The sequence below is a fragment of the Belonocnema kinseyi genome, chromosome 1, assembly GCF_010883055.1.
Source record: "Belonocnema kinseyi isolate 2016_QV_RU_SX_M_011 chromosome 1, B_treatae_v1, whole genome shotgun sequence".
NCBI lineage: Eukaryota > Metazoa > Arthropoda > Insecta > Hymenoptera > Cynipidae > Belonocnema > Belonocnema kinseyi.
The window spans coordinates 74,008,712-74,030,298 of NC_046657.1; the positions used below are offsets into that span (position 1 = coordinate 74,008,712).

The 21,587-nt window shown below is 28.6% G+C and overlaps 2 protein-coding genes across 5 annotated transcripts in view; one reads left to right on the forward strand and one right to left on the reverse strand.

The window, feature by feature from the left end:
- Window positions 1-21,587, forward strand: part of LOC117176338 (phytanoyl-CoA dioxygenase, peroxisomal-like) — a 153,270-nt gene that overhangs the window by 54,605 nt on the left and 77,078 nt on the right. For all 4 annotated transcript variants that reach the window (XM_033366587.1, XM_033366581.1, XM_033366600.1 and 1 more), the window contains one exon: window positions 11,614-11,657. The gene's annotated coding sequence lies outside the window, so the exon portion shown is untranslated. The remainder of the gene's footprint in view (window positions 1-11,613; window positions 11,658-21,587) is intronic.
- Window positions 6,592-21,587, reverse strand: part of LOC117178161 (G-protein coupled receptor 161-like) — a 79,052-nt gene continuing 64,056 nt past the window's right edge. The window contains exons 6-9 of the mRNA XM_033369442.1: window positions 21,340-21,418; window positions 20,920-21,174; window positions 16,361-16,635; window positions 6,592-6,807 (exon numbers count right to left, since the gene is read on the reverse strand). Of these exons, the coding sequence (XP_033225333.1) occupies window positions 6,592-6,807; window positions 16,361-16,635; window positions 20,920-21,174; window positions 21,340-21,418 (825 nt within the window). The remainder of the gene's footprint in view (window positions 6,808-16,360; window positions 16,636-20,919; window positions 21,175-21,339; window positions 21,419-21,587) is intronic.

Sequence of the window (21,587 nt, forward strand, 5' to 3'; positions counted from 1 at the left end):
GCGCAATCAAATTTTACATCCATATATATCTTTTGAAAATTAAAATTCGAAAATTTTTTCTAAAGCCTCCAGGGGACTTCGTTTTCGCACGAAAAAATTTTTGTGCCCTTATTGCATCCGGACCCACAATTGTTATACAATCCGACTGAAATTTTTCAAAATAAAAATGTCCAAATTTTTATTTAAAAATCATTGTCTGCCTGCATTTTTGCATAAAAATTTTCGACTCTGTCGCTACATTTAATTAAGGACTAAAATGTGGAAGTACAAAAATATAGTCTTAGGATATGTCATGTCGATTACTCTCATTTCAATACTCCAAAATATCCAATTGGAATGTTCAAAGAAATGTTTAATTTAGATGGAAATCGTTTGAAAACTGAATATTCAACTGAAAATTGAAAAAAATATTCATTTGTCATCTGACGGAAAATATCGTATATTTTCACAAATGATTGTCAGTTTTCAAATCTTGAGAAATTAAGTCTTAAAATAATTAGTAGGATAGCTCAAATGAAAAAAAGTTTTTATTTTATTTCTGGGCATATCTCAAAAAAACGTTCCATTTGGTGCGAAAACAACTCTCGATTTTTCTAAAAAAAAATTACATCTTGAAACCCCTACTCAACCACTAAAAAAGGTAATCGATTGAAAAAGTAAAAAATAAATAAAAACCATTCTTGAAAATTAAAAAAATAACATTTTTTGAGAAAAATTAATGTTTTCTCGATTTCTTTACATTTTCCTATTCCAAAAATGTATTCATTGAAACAAAAATGTGTTGTAAATTATTCTTATTTAATAAACTTTACAATTATATTTTTAACTTTTCTAACAAATTTTTTAAAAATGACAAAAGGATTGACTATGAATTTATTAAATAAAAATGCCAAGATAAGTGAATTTATTTTATGATAACATTTATTTTTAAATGTTTCTACACATTAAAAGAAATCCAATTGTATTTTTTTTAAAGTGGGATATAATTCTGTTCTTAATTTATGGTTTAGGTTTTATTTGAAAATTTTAATTTTTAACTTTAAATGTTTCATAAAATATCAAAAAAGAATCTGGAAGATTTTAAGATAATTTTTATCATGTTTTCAGGATTCAAAAAAGTTTAAGAAAAATTTGAATTATTTAAAAAAATATTTCAAAGTTTTAGGAATTTAGGGAAGATTCAAAAACAATTTAAAATTTGAAAAGATTTCCAAAAATTTTAAACAAAATGTAGTTTTTTTAAGATTTTGAAATAATATTTTGAAGCTTTTCAAGGATTTCTATAGATTTATAGATTTTTTTCTAAAGAACCTAGAAAAATTTTTTTATAATTTTTTATTTTTACAAAATTTACTTAAAGGCAGTATCCAAAAATAGCGAATTGCAAGTTTTTGAAGATTTGGAAATAAATATTTGAAACTTTTTAAAAATTCGAAACTTTTTAAGATAATAAAAAATTGTCCTTAAGATTACTAGGAAAATTTTGAATTATTATATAAATTGACCATCTAATATTCAGAAACGAAGCTTGAAGATCGTAAGGCAATTTTTTTGGTTTTGCAGGATTATAAACAAAAATTAAGAAAAAATTTGAATTATCTGAAAAGATATTTGTAAGTTTTTGAAAGTTTAAATAATAATTTTAAAAATTGAAAAGGTTTTGAAATGAAATATTAAAGTTTTTTTAATTTTTTGCTTCACATCGAAAGTAGTTATTTCAAATAAAAAAATTATTATAATTTGAACAAAATAAAAAATCTTTTAACAATTTTGTATTTTTTTAGCGTTTTTCACTGGAAATTGTTATTATTTAAAATTGCTTAAGATTGAACTCAAAGAAATAAAAAATTTGATGAACAATTTTAGGCTCTGTTGGTTCGTTTCACCCAAAATTAGTATTTTCAAACAAAAATCATTACATTTTATTATTGATGTAAGTTTTTTGACCAGGGGAATTAATTAATAGTTTAAGATGTTAATTCTGTTTGTCTGCTTGGTCATAATCAATATTATTAAAATATTGATTAATTTTTTAAGATTGCGAAAAAACGCTCTCTAGCTCCGCTGGGATATGAGCCCAGGTCCTTCAGATTGCAATCTTAAAAAATTAATCAATATTTTAATAATATTGATTATGACCAAGTAGACAAACAAAATTAACATCTTCAACTAAAAATTATTATACTTAAATTCAATCTTTTTTTAAAATTCTTTGAAAATTGAAATTCTTATTGAAAAATAATGAGATTTCTAAACAAAATTATTAATTTTTTTTAGCAATGTCAGGTTAGTTTTGCGTTTTTAATCAAAAATTGATATTTTTAACAAAAAATCATTAAAAGTTTAACAAAATTCATAATCTTTTAACAATTTTAGATTATGTTGGTGTTTTTCTTTCAAAATTGTTATTATTTTTAATTTAAAAAAAGCGATTTAGAAGAAATAAAAAAGTTAGTTTAACAATTTTAGGTTATATTAGTCTGTATCAGCTAAAATTGAGATTTTTAAACCAAAATCATTATATTAAAATTCAATAATGCTTGTTTAAAATTTGTTGGAAATTTAAATTCACTTAGAAAAATTATGAGGTTTCAAAGAAAATGCTTAATTTTTAAACCCTTTCATGTTACGTTCGAAAATTGTTATTATGAAAAAAAATTTGTATTAAAAAAAATCGACTTCAAAGAAATGAACTATTTGATCAATAACCTTAGGTTGTCTGGAAACTTCTCATCGGAAATCAATTTTTTTAATAATTTTTTTGTCATTTTATGTTAGTGGTGTTCGCTCTATCTTGGAATTGTTAATCAAAAAAATTACATTCACAAATGCATGCTTTTTTGGGGGTGTTCCCAAAAATAAAATGATACCATTTTCATTTAAGTCACCCTAATAATTACTCTTAATTTTTTCTACAAAAGAGCAGATTGTGAAAAAATGGTTAATGATTGTATTAAGTTCAAAAACCTATGTTTCAATTTTTCGGCAGGCCTCAGACTCACAACACCATTGCAACTTTTTGAAACTACTATGTAGATTTTTAAAAATAAATTGCATCGAGAACTTTTTTCAATTCTTGCTTTTTTAATCTAAATTGTTATTGTATGTTTTATAAATAAATAATATGAATTTAAAATAAAACAATTATTTAACTGTTTGTATTCGGTATTATTGAAAACTGTTCGGGAATTCCCCCATTGGAGATTTTAATATTTCGGCAATTTTATAATTTCGGGAATTTTCTATTTTTGTTCGCTAATTTTATTTTGCGGAACTCTTTAGTTATTTGAAATTATTGAACTTATTTAAAAGAATTTCAGAAATCTCGCTGGTATGCAGGGAGCGTTCTATATTCAAATTCCAACCTTACCGACTTCGAGTCTATTCTGCAGTTGTAGTGGTTTGTGCTCGTGCTAAGTTTCTAGAATATTCGAGAATTTTAGCATGGACACAAACCACAACTGATGCAAAGTGGTCTCGTCGGTAAAGGTAAGAATTTCCATGTAGAACGCTCCCTGCCTATCTACTAAAATTTAATATTTAAAAATGTAATATTATGGATTTTAAATAGAGATTTAATATTTAAAAAATTCGCTTGGCACTATTTTCCTACTACTTTTCAAAGTTTTTCTACTTTTGACACTATTTGCAAATCTTGAATGAGTCCGAGGCCTGTTTTTGAAACAATTCCTTTCGGTTCTTAACTATTTTGTCACCCTCTCGCCTTTTTTTATCTCTAAAAGATGAACGGAATCGCTCTGTATGAGTATTAGGGTAGGTCAAAAAAACAATATTCTAGAAATCAGAAATGAAACTGTGAAAAAGTAGCGTGCGAGGATCCTGCAAAAGTAGGACCCTGAAAAAAGATTCTTGAAAAAACAGGATTCTGAACAAATAGATCCCAAAAAAATATGACCCGGAAAAAATAAGACCCTGACAAAATAGGAACCTAAACAAATAAGACCTTGTAAAAATAGGACACTGAAAAATTGTATCCTAAAGAAACACGATCATGAAAAAATAGGATCCTGAAAAAATAGGACCCTGTAAAAATATGATCCAGAAAAATAAACTCCTGAAAAAATAAGAGCTTAAAAAATAGGACCCTAACAAAATAGAAGCCTGTAGAAACGGGATCATGAAAAAATAGGATCCTGTAAAAATAGGACGCTGTAAAAATATGACCCGGAAAAATAGAACCCTGAAAAATTAACAGCCTAAAAAACAGGACCCTCACAAAATAGGACCCTGAAAAAATAGAAGCCTGTAGAAACAGGATTATTAAAAAATAGGACTCAAACAAAATAGGACACTGAAAAAGTAGGATCCTTGCAAAAGAGGACTGCTCAAATACGACCATAAAAATAGGATCCTAAAAAAAGGACCGTGACAAAATATGAACCTAGAAAAAGACCTTGTAAAAAAAGGACCCTCAGAAAATAGGACACTGAAAAATTGGATCCTAAAGAAACAGGATTATGAAAAAATATGACCCGGAAAAATAGAACCATGAAAAAATAGGAGCCTAAAAAATAGGACCCTGAGAAAATAGAAGCCTGTAGAAACAGGATTATAAAAAATGGGATCCTGTAAAAACAGGACCCTGTACAAATATGACCCTGTAAAAATATGAACCGGAAAAATAGATCCCTAAAAAAATAAAAGCCTGTTCAAACAAGATTATGAAAAAATAGGACGCGAACAAAATAGGACCCTGAAAAAGTAGGATCCTTGCAAAAGAGGACTCTGCCAAAATAGGACCATGAAAAATAGGATCCTCAAAAAATAACAACCGGACGAAATAAGATCCTGAAGAAACAAAATTATAAAAAATATCCTCAAAAAATAGTATCCTGAAAAATAGAACCTGAACAAAATGGGTCCCTGAAAAAGTAGAACCCTTAAAAAATAAGACTCTGCCAAAATAGGACCATGAAAAAATAAGATCCTGAAAAAGGGATCCTAAATATATAGGATCCTGAAAAAATAAGACTGAAAAAATAGGGTCCTGAAAAATAAGATCCTGATAAAATAGGACGCTCACAAAATAGGACCTAGAAATATAAGAAATTGAAAAAATAGGATCCTGACAAACTAGGAACCTGAAAACAGAATCCTGAAAAAAAGGATTCTGGAAAATAGGACCCTAAAAAATAGGGTCCTTACAGAATAGGCCTCTGAAAAATAGGACCTTGAAAAAAAAGGATTCTGAGAAAATATGACACTAACAAAATAGTATCCAGAAAAAAAGGATACTGAAGAAGCAGCATTATAAAAAATAAGATCCTGAGAAAAAAGGAGCCTGAATAAATAGGATCTTAAAAAAATAGGATGTTTTAAAAAATTCTTATTTTCATGATTTTGATATTTTTTTTATTTTCCTGTTTTCAAAAAAGAATTCTAAAACCTACAGAAATGTAGAGAGAATTTTTTCATGTATGTAAAATATTTCCACTATTTTGGACATCTCAGGTTATTAAAAAAAAATGCACTATATTTACACTTACGATTTCCTAGACTATTCAACCTTTTTCGTATTTTTACCAGCAGAAGCCTTCTAGATACCTAAACAAATTCTCGTTACATTTATGTAGGTTTAAAATTTTTCTGAATACAGGGATCTACTAAACATTATTAATCTCCGATGGCGCTGCAACAAAAATCTCTAAAAATTCGGGTAGCAGTTTGAGTTTACCAAAAATAAAAAATAAATCCACGAAAATATAAAAAATGCGAAAATAAGAATTTTTTCAAACATCTTGTGCTAACGCGCATACTAAGGCATTTATCGATTGAATCCAAATAAATTATATTTTTTTGAGGATCCTATTTTTTCAGGCTCTATTATGTCAGGGCCCTCTTATTCAGGGCCCTCTTTCTCAGAGACGCTTTTTTTAGGGTCCTCTTTTGTCAGGTTCCTATCTTGTCAGGGCCCTCTTTTGCCAGGATTCTTTTTTTGTCAGGGTCCTCTTTTTTCCGGACCCTCTTTTTTCAGGACTCTCTTTATTTTGGGACACTCTTTTGCAGGGCCCTTTTTTTCAGGGCTCTCTTTTTTCAGGGCCATAATTTCTTAATGCCTCCTTTTGTTAGGTCCTCCTTTATCAGGTTCCTATCTTGTCAGGGCCCTCTTTTCAGGGCTCTCTTTTTTTAGCACCCTATTTTTGAAGGCCCTATTTTTCCAGGGCTCTCTTTTTTCAGGGCCATAATTTCTCAGTGCCCCCTTTTGTTAGGGTCCTATTTTATCAGGTTCCTATCTTGTTAGGGCCCTCTTTTTTCAGGACTCTCTTTTTTGAGGACCCTCTTTTGCAGGGCCCTTTGTCAGGGCTCTCTTTTTTTCAGGGCCCTCTTTTTTTAGGGCCATAATTTCTCAATGCCCCCTTTTGTTAGGGTCCTCTTTTATCAGGTTCCTATCTTTTCAGGGCCCTCTTTTTTCATGACTCTCTTTTTTTAGGACCCTCTTTTGTCAGGGTCTTCTTTTTCAGGGTCCTAATACGCTAGTTTTCCACATAGTTCTATTTCCGATTTTCTGAATTTTTTCGACTCATCCTAATAAGTATTTAGGATTGTCTTACTGCACAATTTTTTTCTCATTCATGCTTCATCATCATTTTGAAACTTATTTTCTACTTCTTTATCGACGAGATGAGTATCGGGATTTTCTGTAAATGCTAGGAGGTTCGCTTTTTTTTCGTTGACTTCTTCCGAACTGCTCCAGCTTGTATCACTCTCACTTTGCTCTTCGGTATTTTCCATTTTTTTTTCTTGTGCGAGACGCGCCCTTTCTTCTGCAAATTTTCGGTCTCTTTCCTGCAACAGGTCCCTTCGCTGTTAGGAGCATTGATTGATTTCTGAAAATTTTATGTATGAGGATTGGTTGAAAATGAGTTCAAATGATGATTTTCTCTATAGCGGGTTGCACGCCTTTTCGCTTCTTCCCCTATCCCCCTTCGTTTCCCCTTTTTACATTTTCATCATTTATGATTGAGAAAGTATTAGAATTGTCGGAACTTTGACATCACACTTTTTCAACGGATCTCCACATTTCGAGACCCCCTGAATCCGAAAATCAGGTTTTCACGATGGCGTCTGTCTGTCCGTCTGTAAAGACGATAACTCTCGAAAAAATGAACGAATCAAATTCATCTTTGGCACACTTTTTTTAGATCCCAAAAGAAAGGACGAGTTCGTGAACCAGCCATTTTTGATAAAAATTCAAAAAGTGAGCGCATTTTGAAAAATTTTGAGACAACTTTTTTCTGAATTTGAAAATTCTATTTACGGATATTTATAGTTTTTTGTGTTACGTGGCAATCATACTATTTTATACGTTTATTTTATACAAAATTAAAAAAAAAAAATTTCATAAGATTCTCTTAAGACCTTATGAACGTATTGATAGGCTGTGAAACGCTTCCCCTTTTCTCTTTAAATATAAGATATTTTTAAACACAAATGTTCGTTTTACACCAACAAAATTATTCTATTTCTGAATTTTCTTTTATTCTTTTGTAATATTTTGGTGTATTTAAAAAAGTCCCAAGGAATTTCAAGAGCTTCAAAAAGCTTCAAAAGCATTTTGAAAGATTTAAAAAGGTTTGCACTATTTTAGGGTATGTTTTAATGATTCTAAGCAATTGTAATCGATTTCAATAATTTAAAGGTATTCCAAAGAATTAAAAAAATTTTAGAATATCTTTTTAAATTTCATGGAATTTTTCAAGAGCTTACGTTTTTTAAAAAGATTTTTAAAGATTTTTAAAGATTTTAAAATATTTTTAATATTTCAGGGTATTTAAAAGATTCCAAAACAGTTTTTCATAGCTTTTAATCATTTCCAGGGATGTCAATAGATTTTAAAAGCTTTTAAGTTATATTTAAAAATTCCAAGTTCGAAGGTTATTTTAAAGGATTTAAACTACTTTAGGGTATTTACAAATATTTCAAGGAATTTTCAAGAGCTTTAAAAAGCTGCAGAAGATTTTCCAAGATTTCAAACGATTTGCTCTATTTCAGGGTATTTTTGCAAATTCCATGAAATTTTATTAGATTTTAATTTTTTAAAGGTATTCCAAAGAATTTAAAAGATTTAGAGTTTTTTAAAATTTCATTGAGTTTTCCTAGAACTTAAAATCGTTTAAAAATATTTTTAAGGATTTCAAATGATTTAAAATATTTTAGGGTATTTAAAAAAATCCCAAGGAATTTCTAATAGATTTCAATCCTGCTAAGGGATTTCAAAGTATTACAAAGTATTTCAAAAGATTTTAGGGTATTCTTTTAAACTCCCAATGAATTTTATTATATTTCAAAAATTTGAAGGTATTCCAAAGGATTTAAAAGAGTTTAGATTTTTTTTAATTCCATGGAATTTTCGAAGAGCTTAGACAAGTTTAAAAAGATTTAAAAAGATTTGTACTATTTTAGGGTATTTTTTTAATTCCAAGGAATTTTTTCAGATTTCAAGCATTCAGAAGGTATTCCAAAGAATTTAAAAGATTTTAGAATATTTTTTTTTAATTCCATTAAATTATCTAGAGCTCAAAAGATTTTTAAAAGATTTCAAAGGATTTCAAAATATTTCTAAAGATTTTAAAAGATTTAAAATATTTTACGGTATTTAAAAAAATCCCAAGGAATTTCTAATAGATTTCAATCCTGCTAAGGAATTTCAAAGTATTTCGAAAGACTTTAGCGTATTCTTTTAAAATTCCAAGAAATTTGATTATATTTCAATAATTTGAAGGTATTTCCGAAGGATTTTTAAAATTTTAGTGTATTTTTTAATTTACCAATGAATTTTCAAAAGCTTTCAAAAATTTCAAAAGATTTCGATGTATTAAAAAAGAATGTCACAATTTTAGGGCACTTTAAAAGATTCCAAGCCATTTGTAATAGATTTCAATCATTATAAGAAATTTCAAAGAATTCTTTTATCATTTTAAGGTATTTTAGAATAATTCAAGAAATATTATTAGAATTCGAATATTTGATGACATTCAAAAAGATTTCAACGATTTTAGAGTATTCCTAAAAATTCCAAGAAAGTTTTGAAAGCATTACAAATTTTCAAAAGATTTCGAAATACCTATAAAAATTTGCATTCTTTTAGGATATTTTTAAACATTCTAAGAAAATTTGTAATCTATTTCAAACATTTTAAAGGATTTCGGGAGATTTTAAAAGATTTTAGGGTGGTTTTCAACATTCCAAGGAGTTTTCAAGAGCTTTCGAAAGTTTCAATGGATTTCAAAATATTTAAAAGTATTTTCACTATTGTCAGGTATTTAAAAATATTCAAAAAAATTTTAATAGATTTCAATCATTTTGAAGGGATTCCAAAGGATTTTAAGAGATTTTAAGGAATTTTTTAAGAGCTGTAAAAAATTCCAATGGATTACGAAATATTTTTACTATTCTAGGCTATTTTAAATTATTCCAAGAAATGTTATTATATTTCAATAATTTGAAGGTATTTCCAAAGGATTTGAAAGATTTTAGTGTATTTTTTAATTTACCAATGAATTTTCAAAAGCTTTAAAAAATGTCAAAGCATTTCGAAGTATTTAGAAAGAATTTCACTATGTTAGGGCATTTTAAAATATTCCAAGATACTTTTAATAGATTTCAATCATTTTAAAAAATTTGAAAGGATTCTTTATTATTTTAGGGTATTTGAAAAGTATTTAAGGAATATTGTTAAATTTTAAAAATTTGATGTCATTTAAAAAGATTTAAAATTTTTTTAGAGTATTCCTAAAAATTCCAAGAAAGTTTCAACAGCTTTAAAAATTTTCAAAATATTTCGAAATATCTCAAGAAATTTGAATTATTTTAGGACATTTAAAAAAATTTCAAGGAATCGTTAATTGATTTCAAGCATTTTAAGGGATTTCGAAGGATTATAATGGCTTTTAGGGTATTTTTCAAAATCTTCAGGAGTTTTCAAAAATTTTTAAAAGTTTCAATGGAATTCAAAATATTTTCACTATTTCTGAATATTTTAGAATATTCCAAGGAATTTTTAATAGATTTCAACCATATTCAAGGGAATCCAAAGAATATTTAAAGATTTAAGGGTATTTAGAAAATTTTTCAGGGAAGTCCAATATATTTCAAAAATTTTAAGACATTCGACTGCATTTTTGAGGATATTAGGGTTTTTTAATTCTAAGGAATTCTATTCGATTTCAGTAATTTGAAGATACTCGAAAGGATTTTAAATTTTCAGGGTATTTTTTTAATTTTCAAGGAATTTCCCAAGAGATTAAAAAGTATTTAAAGAATTTCGAAATATTTTAAAAGAATTTTACTATTATGGAATATTTTGAAAGATTTTAAGGAAATTTAATAAGGTTTTAATCATTTTAAAGAATTCCAAAGGATTTTAAGGATTTTATGGTATTTTTTTTCAATTCAAAGGAATTTTCAAAAGCTTTAAAAGATTTCAAAGGATTTCGAAATATTTTAAAAGAATTTCACTATGCCAGGGTATTTTAAAAGATTCCAAGGAATTTTAAATATCTTTCAATATCTTTCACTATCTTTCACTATCTTTCCCCAAGAATATTGAAGAGCTTTAAAATTTTTTATGTTTATTTAATTTATTTTCTATTAGATTCCAATAATTTGAAGGTGCTCGAAAGGATTTTCAATTTTCAGGGTATTTTTTAAATTTCCAAGGAATTTTCCAAGAGGTTTAAAAATTTTTAAAGAATTTCGAAATATTTGAAAACAATTTCACTATTATAGGTTATTTTAAAAGATCTCAAGAAATTTTAATTAGATTTTAATCATTTTAAGGAATTCTAAAGAATTTAAAGATTTTAAGGAATTTAAAAAAATTTCAAGGAAGTTCTAAGAGCTTTAAAATATTTCGAAATATTTCAAAAGAATTTCACCATTTTGGGTTATTTTAAAAGATTCCAAAGAATTTTTTATTGATTTCAGGATATTTAAGGAATTTCAAAGGTTTTAAAAAGATTTTGAGGCATTTTTTAAGAGCTTAAAAAAATCAAATGGATTTTGAAATATTTTCACTATTTTAGGGTATTTTAAATGATTCTAAGAAATTTGTAATACATAGATTTCAATAATTTTAAGGGATTTTAAAGGATTTCAAAATATTTTAAGAGATCTTTTTTTAATCTCAAGAAATTTGATTAAATTTCAATAATTTGAAGGTATTCTGAAGGATAAACCATATTTTAGGGTATTTTTAAAACTTCCAAGAAATTTTCAAGAGCTTCAATATGTTTAAAAATATTTGCAAATATTTTCACTATTTTAGAGTACTTTACAATCAAGAAGTATTTAATACATTTAATCATTTTTAAAGTATTCCAAAGGATTTTAAAAGATTTTAGGGTACTTTTAAAATATAAAAAAAATTCAAGATCTTTAAAATTTTTTCAATGTTTCGAGAAACTTTCAAAGTTCATAAATATGATATTCTTGGTTGAAAATTTATCTTTTTGGTTAAAAATTCATTTTTCATTTGGCGATTCGAAACAGTCAACAAATTTAAATGATAAATATTATTTTCGCTAAAAATATGATAAAATAAATACTAAAAATAGCAGTTTATAATGGAACATTTTTTTCCTTATGTTGCAGGTACCTGAATGATAATTTTCTTCCAAGAAAGTGGCCACTAACTCGTAAGTTTTATTTTTATTACCAATAATTTTTCATTGATTTTTAAGTAATTTAATAAGAAAGGAAACCATTATATCGAAAAAATGTACAATCTGTGTGTTAAAATGTTAATAAAATCGCCTGGGTTAGTTTATCGTTATTTTTTATTCTAAAAATTACTCCTACGGAAAATTTAGTCATTTTTACTCTATAAAAAAGTTTTTGTTTTGTTTTTGAATATCACTTTCAAATCATTGTTAATATAATTTATTTATAATAATTAGGTTAGATCTTAAACACTAATATTTATATTCCTGAAGTACATGTATTTTTATTTCGATACATAACTATTTTATTCCGCTCTTTTATGCAGAAAAAAATTATATTGGTAAAATATTTAATTTTGAGGTTATACTTTACTAAAAAAATTATTAGTTTATTTTCTAAAAAACAAATGTGGAAATTTTCTTTTAACTTTTCAAAAGTAACATTTTTACAGATTTATCAAACCAGGTCTTATATCTATGCTAAAACTGACGAGAAATAATTCCCAATCGATGAGAATAATTTAAAAAAATTATTTATTAAGTTATAAATAAATTAATAAACATGTTATTTTTCTCGATTAGGAATGTTTAGCTTACGCAAATCTAGAGTTCTTATATAAAAAGTGAGAGAAATGACTGATTTATTACAATTTATGGAAAAAACGCTCTATATGGCAATTGTTTAAAAAAATTTATAAACATATTCATAGTTTAGGTATTTTTGAACGAATAGGCTATTTTCTTCTCATGGAATCAACTAAGAATGTCTTTTTGCTAACTCTTTGCTATGCTGGTTTACAAATTTACAATAATTATTAATTATTTAAACAATTTTTATATCCAAATTCAGAGTTTGGCTGTTTTCAACGAATAGGCTCAATTTTTGTTTGCGGAAGCGACCAATAACGTCTTCTTGATGACTCTTCATTAAGATAATTTTGTTGTTTAGCAAATTTGTTTAAATAATTATTGTTGTTTGTCAATTTAAAATGTAGACATTGCACAATGTCATCATTCTCGGCAATTTGCCATCAATAATAGGAAACAGTCATGGGGAAAATATTCTTAGTTGATTAGGTAAAAACAAGTTGAGACTATTTATTGAAAAATAGCCCAACTTTTAATTTGTTGATGAAAATTGTTTAAATAAATAATCATTTTTATAAACTTTAAGTCTAATCGCGAAAAGTCATCGGAAAGGCATTCTTAGTTGATTCCATAAAAAATGAAAGCCTTTTCCTTGAAAAATAGACAAACTCAATTTGTTTATAAAAATTGTTTAAATAAATAATTATTTGTATAAATTTTCAAAGTATCATAGCCGAGAGTCATCGAAAAGGTATTCTTAGTTGATTATGTAAAAAATTGATCCTATTCGTTGAAAATAGCCAAACTCTCAATTTTTTCCTGAAAATTGTTTAAATAAATGTTCATTTTTATAAATTTTTAAATTATCATAGCGAAGAGTCATCAAAAAGATATTGTTCATTGACTCCATGAACAATGGAGACTATGCGTTGAAAAATAGCCAAACTCTCAATTTGTTCATGAAAATTGTTTAAATAAATAATCATATTTATAAATTTTTAAACTCTCATAGTGAAAAGTCATCGAAAAGATATTCTTTGTTGATTCCGTAAAAACTGAGCTTATTTGTTTGAAAATAGCCAAACTCTCAATTTGTTCATGAAAATTGTTTAAATGATGTTCATTTTTATAAATTTTCAAATTATCATAGCGAAGAGTCATCAAAAAGCTATTCTTCATTAATTTCATAAAAAATGGAGACTATTCGTTGAAAAATAGCCAAACTCTCAATTGGTTCATGCAAATTGTTTAAATAAATAATCATATTTATAAATTTTAAAAGTCCCATGGCGAAAAGTCATCAAAAGGACATTCCGAGTTGATTCCGTAAAAAAATGAACGCCTATTCCTTGAAAAATAGCCAAACTTTCGATATTTTTATGAAAATTGTTTAAATAAATGATCATTTTTATAAATTTTCAAATTATCATAACGAAGAATCACCAAAAAGATATTCTTTGTTGATTCCGTAAAAAGCTGAGCCTTATCGTTTAAAAATAGCCAAACTCTCAATTTGTTTATGAAAATTGTTTAAATGAATGTTACTTTTTATAAATTTTAAAATTATCATAATGAAGAGTCATCAAAAAGATATTCTTAGCGGATTTCATACAAAAATGGAGCCTATTCGTTGAAAAATAGCCAAACTCTCAATTTGTTTAAGAAAATTGTTTAAACAGTTACCAAATAGCATGTACTTTAAATTAATCGTAATAAAATAGTAATTTTCACATTTTGTACCTAATCTCTAGATTTTAATGAGCTACACGTTGTGAATACCAAAACATAATTTTTTTACATTAATTTGTTTATAACATAATAAACATTTTTGCTTAAATATGCTCACCCACTATTGCAAATTATTTCATGATAGTTTTAGCATGGATATAAGACTGTTTAATAAATCTAAAAATAGAAGAAATTGTTATTTCTGAAGGCTTAAACAAATTTTCAATTTTTGTGGTGATTGAAGAATGAACTAATTTGTTAAATTCAAAAATCCAAACACGCGAGTTTTTTCAGAAATTGAAAATATTTAATTAAAAGAAGAGCCCAAATCGAAGGTTAAAAATTTATAAATCCAGAGAAACTCTTTTTGCTTCACTGTGAGTTACCGCTTTCTAAAAAAAATATTTTGATAGATGAAAATATAGACCACCCTCTTGTACATTTTTATGGTTTCGTTGCTCTGTGAAGAAACTTTAATAGTTTCGGTCAAATTTCCATTTGGCCGTCGGTCATACTTTTTTCTCGAGGGGGGAGTGATGGAAGGAGAGCATGAGAAGTAGGGTCGAAGAAGTAAGGGGTAGCAAGAGAAATGTAGAGATAGTGAACGGGAATCAGGGGAGGTAAAGAGGAGAAATAGTGTGAAGTGAGAAGGTTATTGAAGTATTTGGGGAAATGAGAAAAAGGGAAGTAGAAGTAGGGAGAAGTAGCGGGAGGATGGTGAAGTGATGGACGAAGTAGGGGAAGGGTAGTTAAGAAAATTATGGAAGGTAAATCATGAGAAGTAGGGGAAGGGAAGTGAGGATTATTGCGAGTAACTATAGGGAGGAGAGGTAGGGGTAGTGAGGAGTAAATGAAGGAGATGGAGAGGGGAAGTAATGGAAAGTGACGAAGTAATGTAAGGGCAAGTGAGAAGATCGAAATTTGAGGATAAAGAAGCAGGCGATGGTTGGGGAAGTAGGGGTCGTGATAGGAAGGAAGCATAATAAGAAGTCAAAAAAGGGAAGTAGGAAAGTAGGGATAGGTTGGAAAAGTGAGTAAGGAAATAGAGAAAGGGTAATAGGTTAAGTAATGGAAGGGAAGTGAGTAGATTATTGAAGTATTAGGAGAAGTCAGAAGAGGGGAACCAAAGGAGAAGTAGCAGAAGAGTGCTAATATAAAGAAGGCTTAAGAGCAGGAAACTACGGAAATCTATGATAGGGAAAGCATTCGATATAGAATGAGGAAATATGATGGGTGGTGAAGGGTAAATAAGAAAAGTAGAGAGGTTACGTAGTTGGTACTCATAATGTGATATGAAGGAAAGTATGGGGAGGTATTAGTGGAAGGAGAAGTAAGCGATATGATGAGGGGAAGAATTAGAAGTATAAGAGGGGAAGTGGAGAGTAGTGAGAGGAAGTGTGGAGATGAGATCTGCGGGCAGTGGTGAAAAAATAGGAAAGGTATATCAGGGAAGTGGGCAGAATTTATGACCTGATGGGCAGGGAAGAAAGGAGGAGGTATTAGAAGTTAAGAAAGGAGAGTTAGAGGAGGAGGAAGTAGGTGAAGGGTGATCAAATAAAGGAAGAAGTAAGAGAAGTGAAGAGTAGTCATATGAAGTGTGAAGAGGGAGTGTAGAGGTATTGAGGTTAAATAGTGGAGGTAGAGAGAGAAAGGAAGTAGAGAGAAGTAATCACATAATGGGAAAAGGGAGGAGAATTAGAGAAATGAGAAAGGGGAAAGTGAGGAGAGAATAAGTAAGGAGAGGGGAACTAGAGAAAGGAGAATTAAGAGCAGGTGTTAGGTGAAGTGATTAGTGGGAAAGCATGAGATTTAGGGCAGGTAAGTGAGAAGTAATGAGAAGAACTGTGGCCTGGGGATCGTTAGTAGTAGCATATTGAGTAGTGAGGTTCAAATAGGGGAGGCAGAGATGGGAAGTAGTGAGAAGTCACGATCTGATGTGAAGCGAGTTATGGGAGAATGTGTCAAGGGAAGTGAGGTGAGGGATCTAGAGGAATAAGTGTAGTGAAAGGATGTTTATATGAAGGTGGAAGTAGAAGTCATGAAACGTAAAGTATGGTAAGAAGAGGAGAGGAATTGAGAAGCAGTGTAAGGGAGTTTTGAGGGGGGATATGGAGGCATTTACGTGGAAATAGGAGAGGTAGAGAAGGGATATAGTCCAAAGGGAGGAGGTTATGGAAAGAAAAGTAGGGGAGGAGTTATTATGAGAAGTGAAGTGGGAGGAACTAGAGGAGGGAGATGTAGGAGCAATTTGGGGAAGTGAAAAGGAAAGTAGGGAAAGTGTATTTGAAAAAGTGATAAGAGGGGACGAAAAGTGGGCGAAGAAAGGCTAATTTAAAGAAATAATTGTTTAATTAATTAGATACCATTGTCAATGTTCTGGATGGAAGAGTAGAAGTAGTTGTAGCTGTATTGTCAGTATTTTCGCTGCTTTCACTATTTTGTTCATTGCGAGTCTTGCCGATGAAGATCACTCCTTCTTCTAATGTCTTCACTCGAACAAATCGTCCAATGGTCCAAGCGTCCATTGCATTTTTGTTACTGTTTCGGCCTTTTTGCTTTACTCCCGTTGTCCAAACACTTGCGTCACTACTTCCGGTGCTACTATCGCTCCCAATGCTTGGTTGTGTCCACCTTCGGTCTTTAAATGAAAAATAATCTAAAAAAATTAACGCTAATATCCAATTTTGAGAATTTTTATTATATTTATGAGATGAATCCCGAATTCCAACTGAAAAAGACAGCATGTCAGGGAAAACGTTGAAATTAGGGAAAAGTAAGAGGTTTTGAAAAAATTGAAAATGTCAGGGAATTTCTGTAAGAAGCACTTTAAGTTTAAAAGATTTTAGGGCATTAAAAACAATTACAAAATTGATTATTTAAAATATTTGAAAAATTTTCAAGGATTTGAAGAATTTTAGGAAATTAAAAAAATGGGTGGGGGTTTTTAAAAATTTCAGAAGATTTGGAACGATTTTCAGAACCTTTTAAGGTTTTAGAATATTTTAAAAGATTCCAAAGGAATCTGATTAAATTTTGAAGGATTTCTATGATTTTAAGAGATTTTAAAAGCTGTCCAGATACTTTCATAAATTTTCCAGGATTTCAGAAAATTGCAAGGTACTTCCAGAGATTTCAAAAAATTTAAAAGATCTTAGGATATTTTAAAAGATTTCAATAATTTAAAAGGTGGTTTTACAAAGTTTGAAGATATTTTAAAAGATTTTAAAACATTTGAGATTTCTTAGCGTATTTTTACCAAATTCAGCGAATTTTCAAGAGCTTTACAAAATTTTAAGGAATTTAAAAAGATTTTGAAGGATTTAAAATATATTAAGGTATTCCAATGAATTTTTTTGATTAATTGTAATAATTTGAATGATATTCCGAGGATTTAAAATATTTAGATATTTTAGAAAATACTAATAATTTTCAATACTGTTGGATATTTTAAAAGATCACAAGGACTTTTCGATTGGTTTTAATAATTTAAAGGGGTTTCTAAAGATTCGAAATATTTCAGGGTTTTAAAAGGTTCCAAGGCATTTTTAAGAGTTTAAAAAGTTTTCATGGTCAACGTTTTTGAAATAATTTGTAATATTGTAGGGTATATTAAAATATTCCGAGGCATTATCATGAGTCTACAAGAATTTTAAGGGATTTCAAATATTTTTGGTATATTAAAATAATCCAAAGAATTTTGGAGTGATTTTAATAATTTGCAGGGAATTTCAAAAAGTTTTAATATTTTAGGGTATTTTCCAGAATTCAAAGGGGCTTTCAAGAGGTTAAAAAAATTTCAAGGAATTTCAAAAGATTTTAACTATTTTAGGGTATTTTCAAAAAATTCAAGATTTTTTTATTTATTCCAATAATTTGACGGGATTTCCAAAGGTTCGAAATATTTAAGGGTAATTTAAAATATATCAAGGTATTTTCATGAGATTATAAAATGTTCAGGGACTTTCAAAAATTCTAAGGTATTTTCAAAGATTCCAAAGAATTTTTAATTGATGTTTTTAAGTCATTTTCAAGAGATAACCAAAAGTTTCATAAGATTTACAATAATAATATTTAACATCGAAGTCAACTGAAAAGAGTCAGAGAAAGAGATAGAGGGAAAAAAGAAGCGCAACTCAGATTCTAATTTAAAATAGAGGGAACAAAATTTTACTAACAAAAGGAACTTATACACTTGGAATTTTTGTATTCATTGTCGTCCCAGGAACAGATAATGGCCAAACTTTGAATATTTTAATGTAATAAGATGAGCGTTCCAGCCATTTTTGAGAAATATTATTTTAAAAAAAAATTCACGCTCGCGTTTGTAACTGGAAAGTCAGGGTTCAATTCCTGATGCTGGCATTTTTTGCCAATTTTCTCAAAATTTCAATTAACAATGTTTTAGGATTTTGTATGGATTTTCAAAAAAGGTGAAGAAATTTCAAATAATTTTAATAAAGTTTAAAAAGTTTCGTAGCATTTTAAAGATTTTACGGGATTTCAACAAATTGCAAAATATTTAAACACTTTATGCGATTTCAAGATATTTAAAGAGTATTAAGGGGATGTTAGGGATTTCAAAGGAACTTTAAGATAATTAGAAACAATTCAAAATATTTCAAGAAGTTTAGAAAAATTTTCAAACAATTTTAGAAGGTTACAAATTTATTTCGAAATTCTAAAATTATAAGTGTCAAAAATATATAAATTTGAAAATTTCTCACTTTACCAAGTTTGAATTTCTAATATCCCAAAATTCGAATATTTGCAAATTAATTTAGAAACTTTAAATTTATAAGTGGCAAAAAAAATAAATTTCAAAATTACCCATTTTATCAAATTTGAAATCCTAATATTCTAAAATTTCGTTGTTTGCAATTTTTTTTGAAATTACAGTCATATCAATTCTCTAAAAAATAACATTTGAAATTTTAGCCAAACTTGTGAAAAATATTTGACTACTCATTCCTAAATTTGGAGACGAGACACTTTAAATTAGGAAATAAGGAACTATAACTTTTTTTGGAAATTACACAAGTGTTAAAAAAAAAGAAATTTCAAAATTACTCACATTACCAAAGATATTCTAATATTCGAAAATTGGGTTCTTTGCAAAATTATTTTTAAATTCTGAACTTATCAAGTGCCCAAAAATTAAATTTTGAAATTACCCACCTTACCAAATTTAAAATTCTAATATTTCAAATTTGTATTATTTGCAAATTTATTCATAAATTGTAAATTTATTGGGTGACCAACAACACAACTTTCAAAATTAACTACTTTACCAAACTTGAAATCCTAATATTTTAAAATTGGATCAAATTTACCACATTCGAAGTATTTTACAGAGAATCGAAATATTTGAAATAATTTTATAAGAATATAAAGTTTTAAAAAAATTCAAAAAAATTCCCGGGGATTTGAAGGGATCATGAGGAATTTCTAAGAAGTATAATGATGTCACTGGCTTTTAAGGGATTTCAGTGAATTCTAAGATTCTGCATAGAATTTTCAATATTTTACGACATTTCAAGGAATTGGAACGGATTTAAAAGAATTTCTAGGGATTTGAGGGGATTACAAGGAATTTAAAAAAATTATAATGACGTCACCGAATTTTAGGAAATTTTAAAGTATTATAATGATGTCACGGGATTTTCAGGGCCTTCAGTGAATTCTAAACAATTTTATAGAATTTTTAATATGTCAAGAGATTTTAAGGGATTAAAAAGAGTCGGCAATGATTTGAAGGGATTTGCGAGAAATTTCAAAGAACTATAAATTATTTTATGAGATTTTAGGGGATTCCAGTGAATTATAAAAGATTCCATAGAATTTTCTATATTTGATGAGATTTAAAGAGATTGGAAGAGATTCGAAAGAAGTTCTAGGTATTTAAAGGGATTACGAGGAATTGCATAGCATTTTTGATATTTCAAGAGATTTAAAGGGATTTAAAAAAATTCCAGGGATTTGAAGGGATTCCGATGATTTTCTAAGAATAATAACGATATCACGAGATTTTAAGGAATTTAAAAGTATTATAATGATGTCACACGATTTTAAGGGCTTTCAGTGAATTCTAAATAATTTCATAGAATTTCAATATTTTAAGAGATTGTAAGAGATTAAAAACAGTGTGCAAGGATTTGAAGGGATTTGCCAGAAATTTCAAAGAATTATACATGATTTTGTGAGATTTTATGGGATTCCTGTGAATTATAAAAGATTGCATAGAATCTTCGATATTGGATGGGATTTCAAGGGATTGGAAGGGATTCGAAAGAATTTCCAGATATTTTGAAGAGTTGCTACAAATTATGATTTTACGGGATTTAAAAGAATTTCAAAGAGCTTTATACAGTTTAAAGGATTCATTTATTTTAAACGAGATTTGGGGTTCCATATAAATTTGAATAAATTTGACAAAATTTAAAGATTTTTGGGTTTTGATTTTGATATTTTAATCTTATCTCATAATAAAATAATAATTACTAAAATATCAATGTTTAGTTGAAAGATGAAAATTGAGAATATTCCATAAAAACTTTTTTTGAAGTAAAAATGAGAAAAGTTGAAAACCCCAATTTTTTGAAATAAAAAAAAGTATGGAAAAAAATTCCAGCAGCAGGATTCGAGCAGCGTAGACTGTGCGGCTCTAAACTCGAAACACTACCGCCTCGTATAACTGGGAGGTTAAATGTCCATGTAACATGCGTGGATCTTTTTGAAAGTCATTTTTCTCGAGAATGGCTGAAAAAACGCATCTTAAAAGTTGAGCTATTACCGATTGCGGAGAGGAGTATAAATAAAAAAAAAATCCAAAGGTTTTGGGTTCCCCTTCAAGCTTGGAAAGGTAAACGTCTAGAAGCAAGCCAGAAAGAGCACATTGATTTTCTAGTTACATCGAGTATTTTACTTTCGCAAATCTGCAAATCAGAAGTGGCTGCTGAAAAAGTTTTCTTAAGCAATGGAATTTCGCAGTCCTGACTCTCTTCGCTGCAAGCTCGAGTTATCAAAATCCTTGGGCTTTGATTTGGAGTATGACTCATAGCTAAACACCCACCATCGTTTTCGATTTTTGCATCGATTCCGTCAAAGTCGTTTGAATATCGAGACCCCATTTGTAGACTCGCTGTGCTTAAACTCGTCCTTACAGGTTTGGCAGTTCCCCCTTGAAACGGAAAACAGATTAATATTACTCTATAGTTAATAATCTCTAATGTTTACGGAAAATTATAATCGTAATTATAGTAGGACTCGTCGGATCACGGTGGACCGCGTCCCCACTTTCGATCACGCAGAACGCAGAAACTTATCCCGATGCGCGTGCGCCCACCTATCACGGCTAGCAGAGAAGTTTTCGAGTGGGGATTACAGTAGGATCCTTCGGATCCATGATCCAACAAAGCATGGTCCTGCGAGGCGCAAGTAAAAAAAATTCAACCAATCAGATTGAGTGCTGCAGTGGGCTTCCCCTTCCATTCGAGCCAATGCAGTGAGTATGGTGGGGGGCGGCGGTTCCAAAAGATTTTTCGGTGGGGGCGATTGTGAATTTTCTTCAACGAATGTATTTTAAAGGGGGGG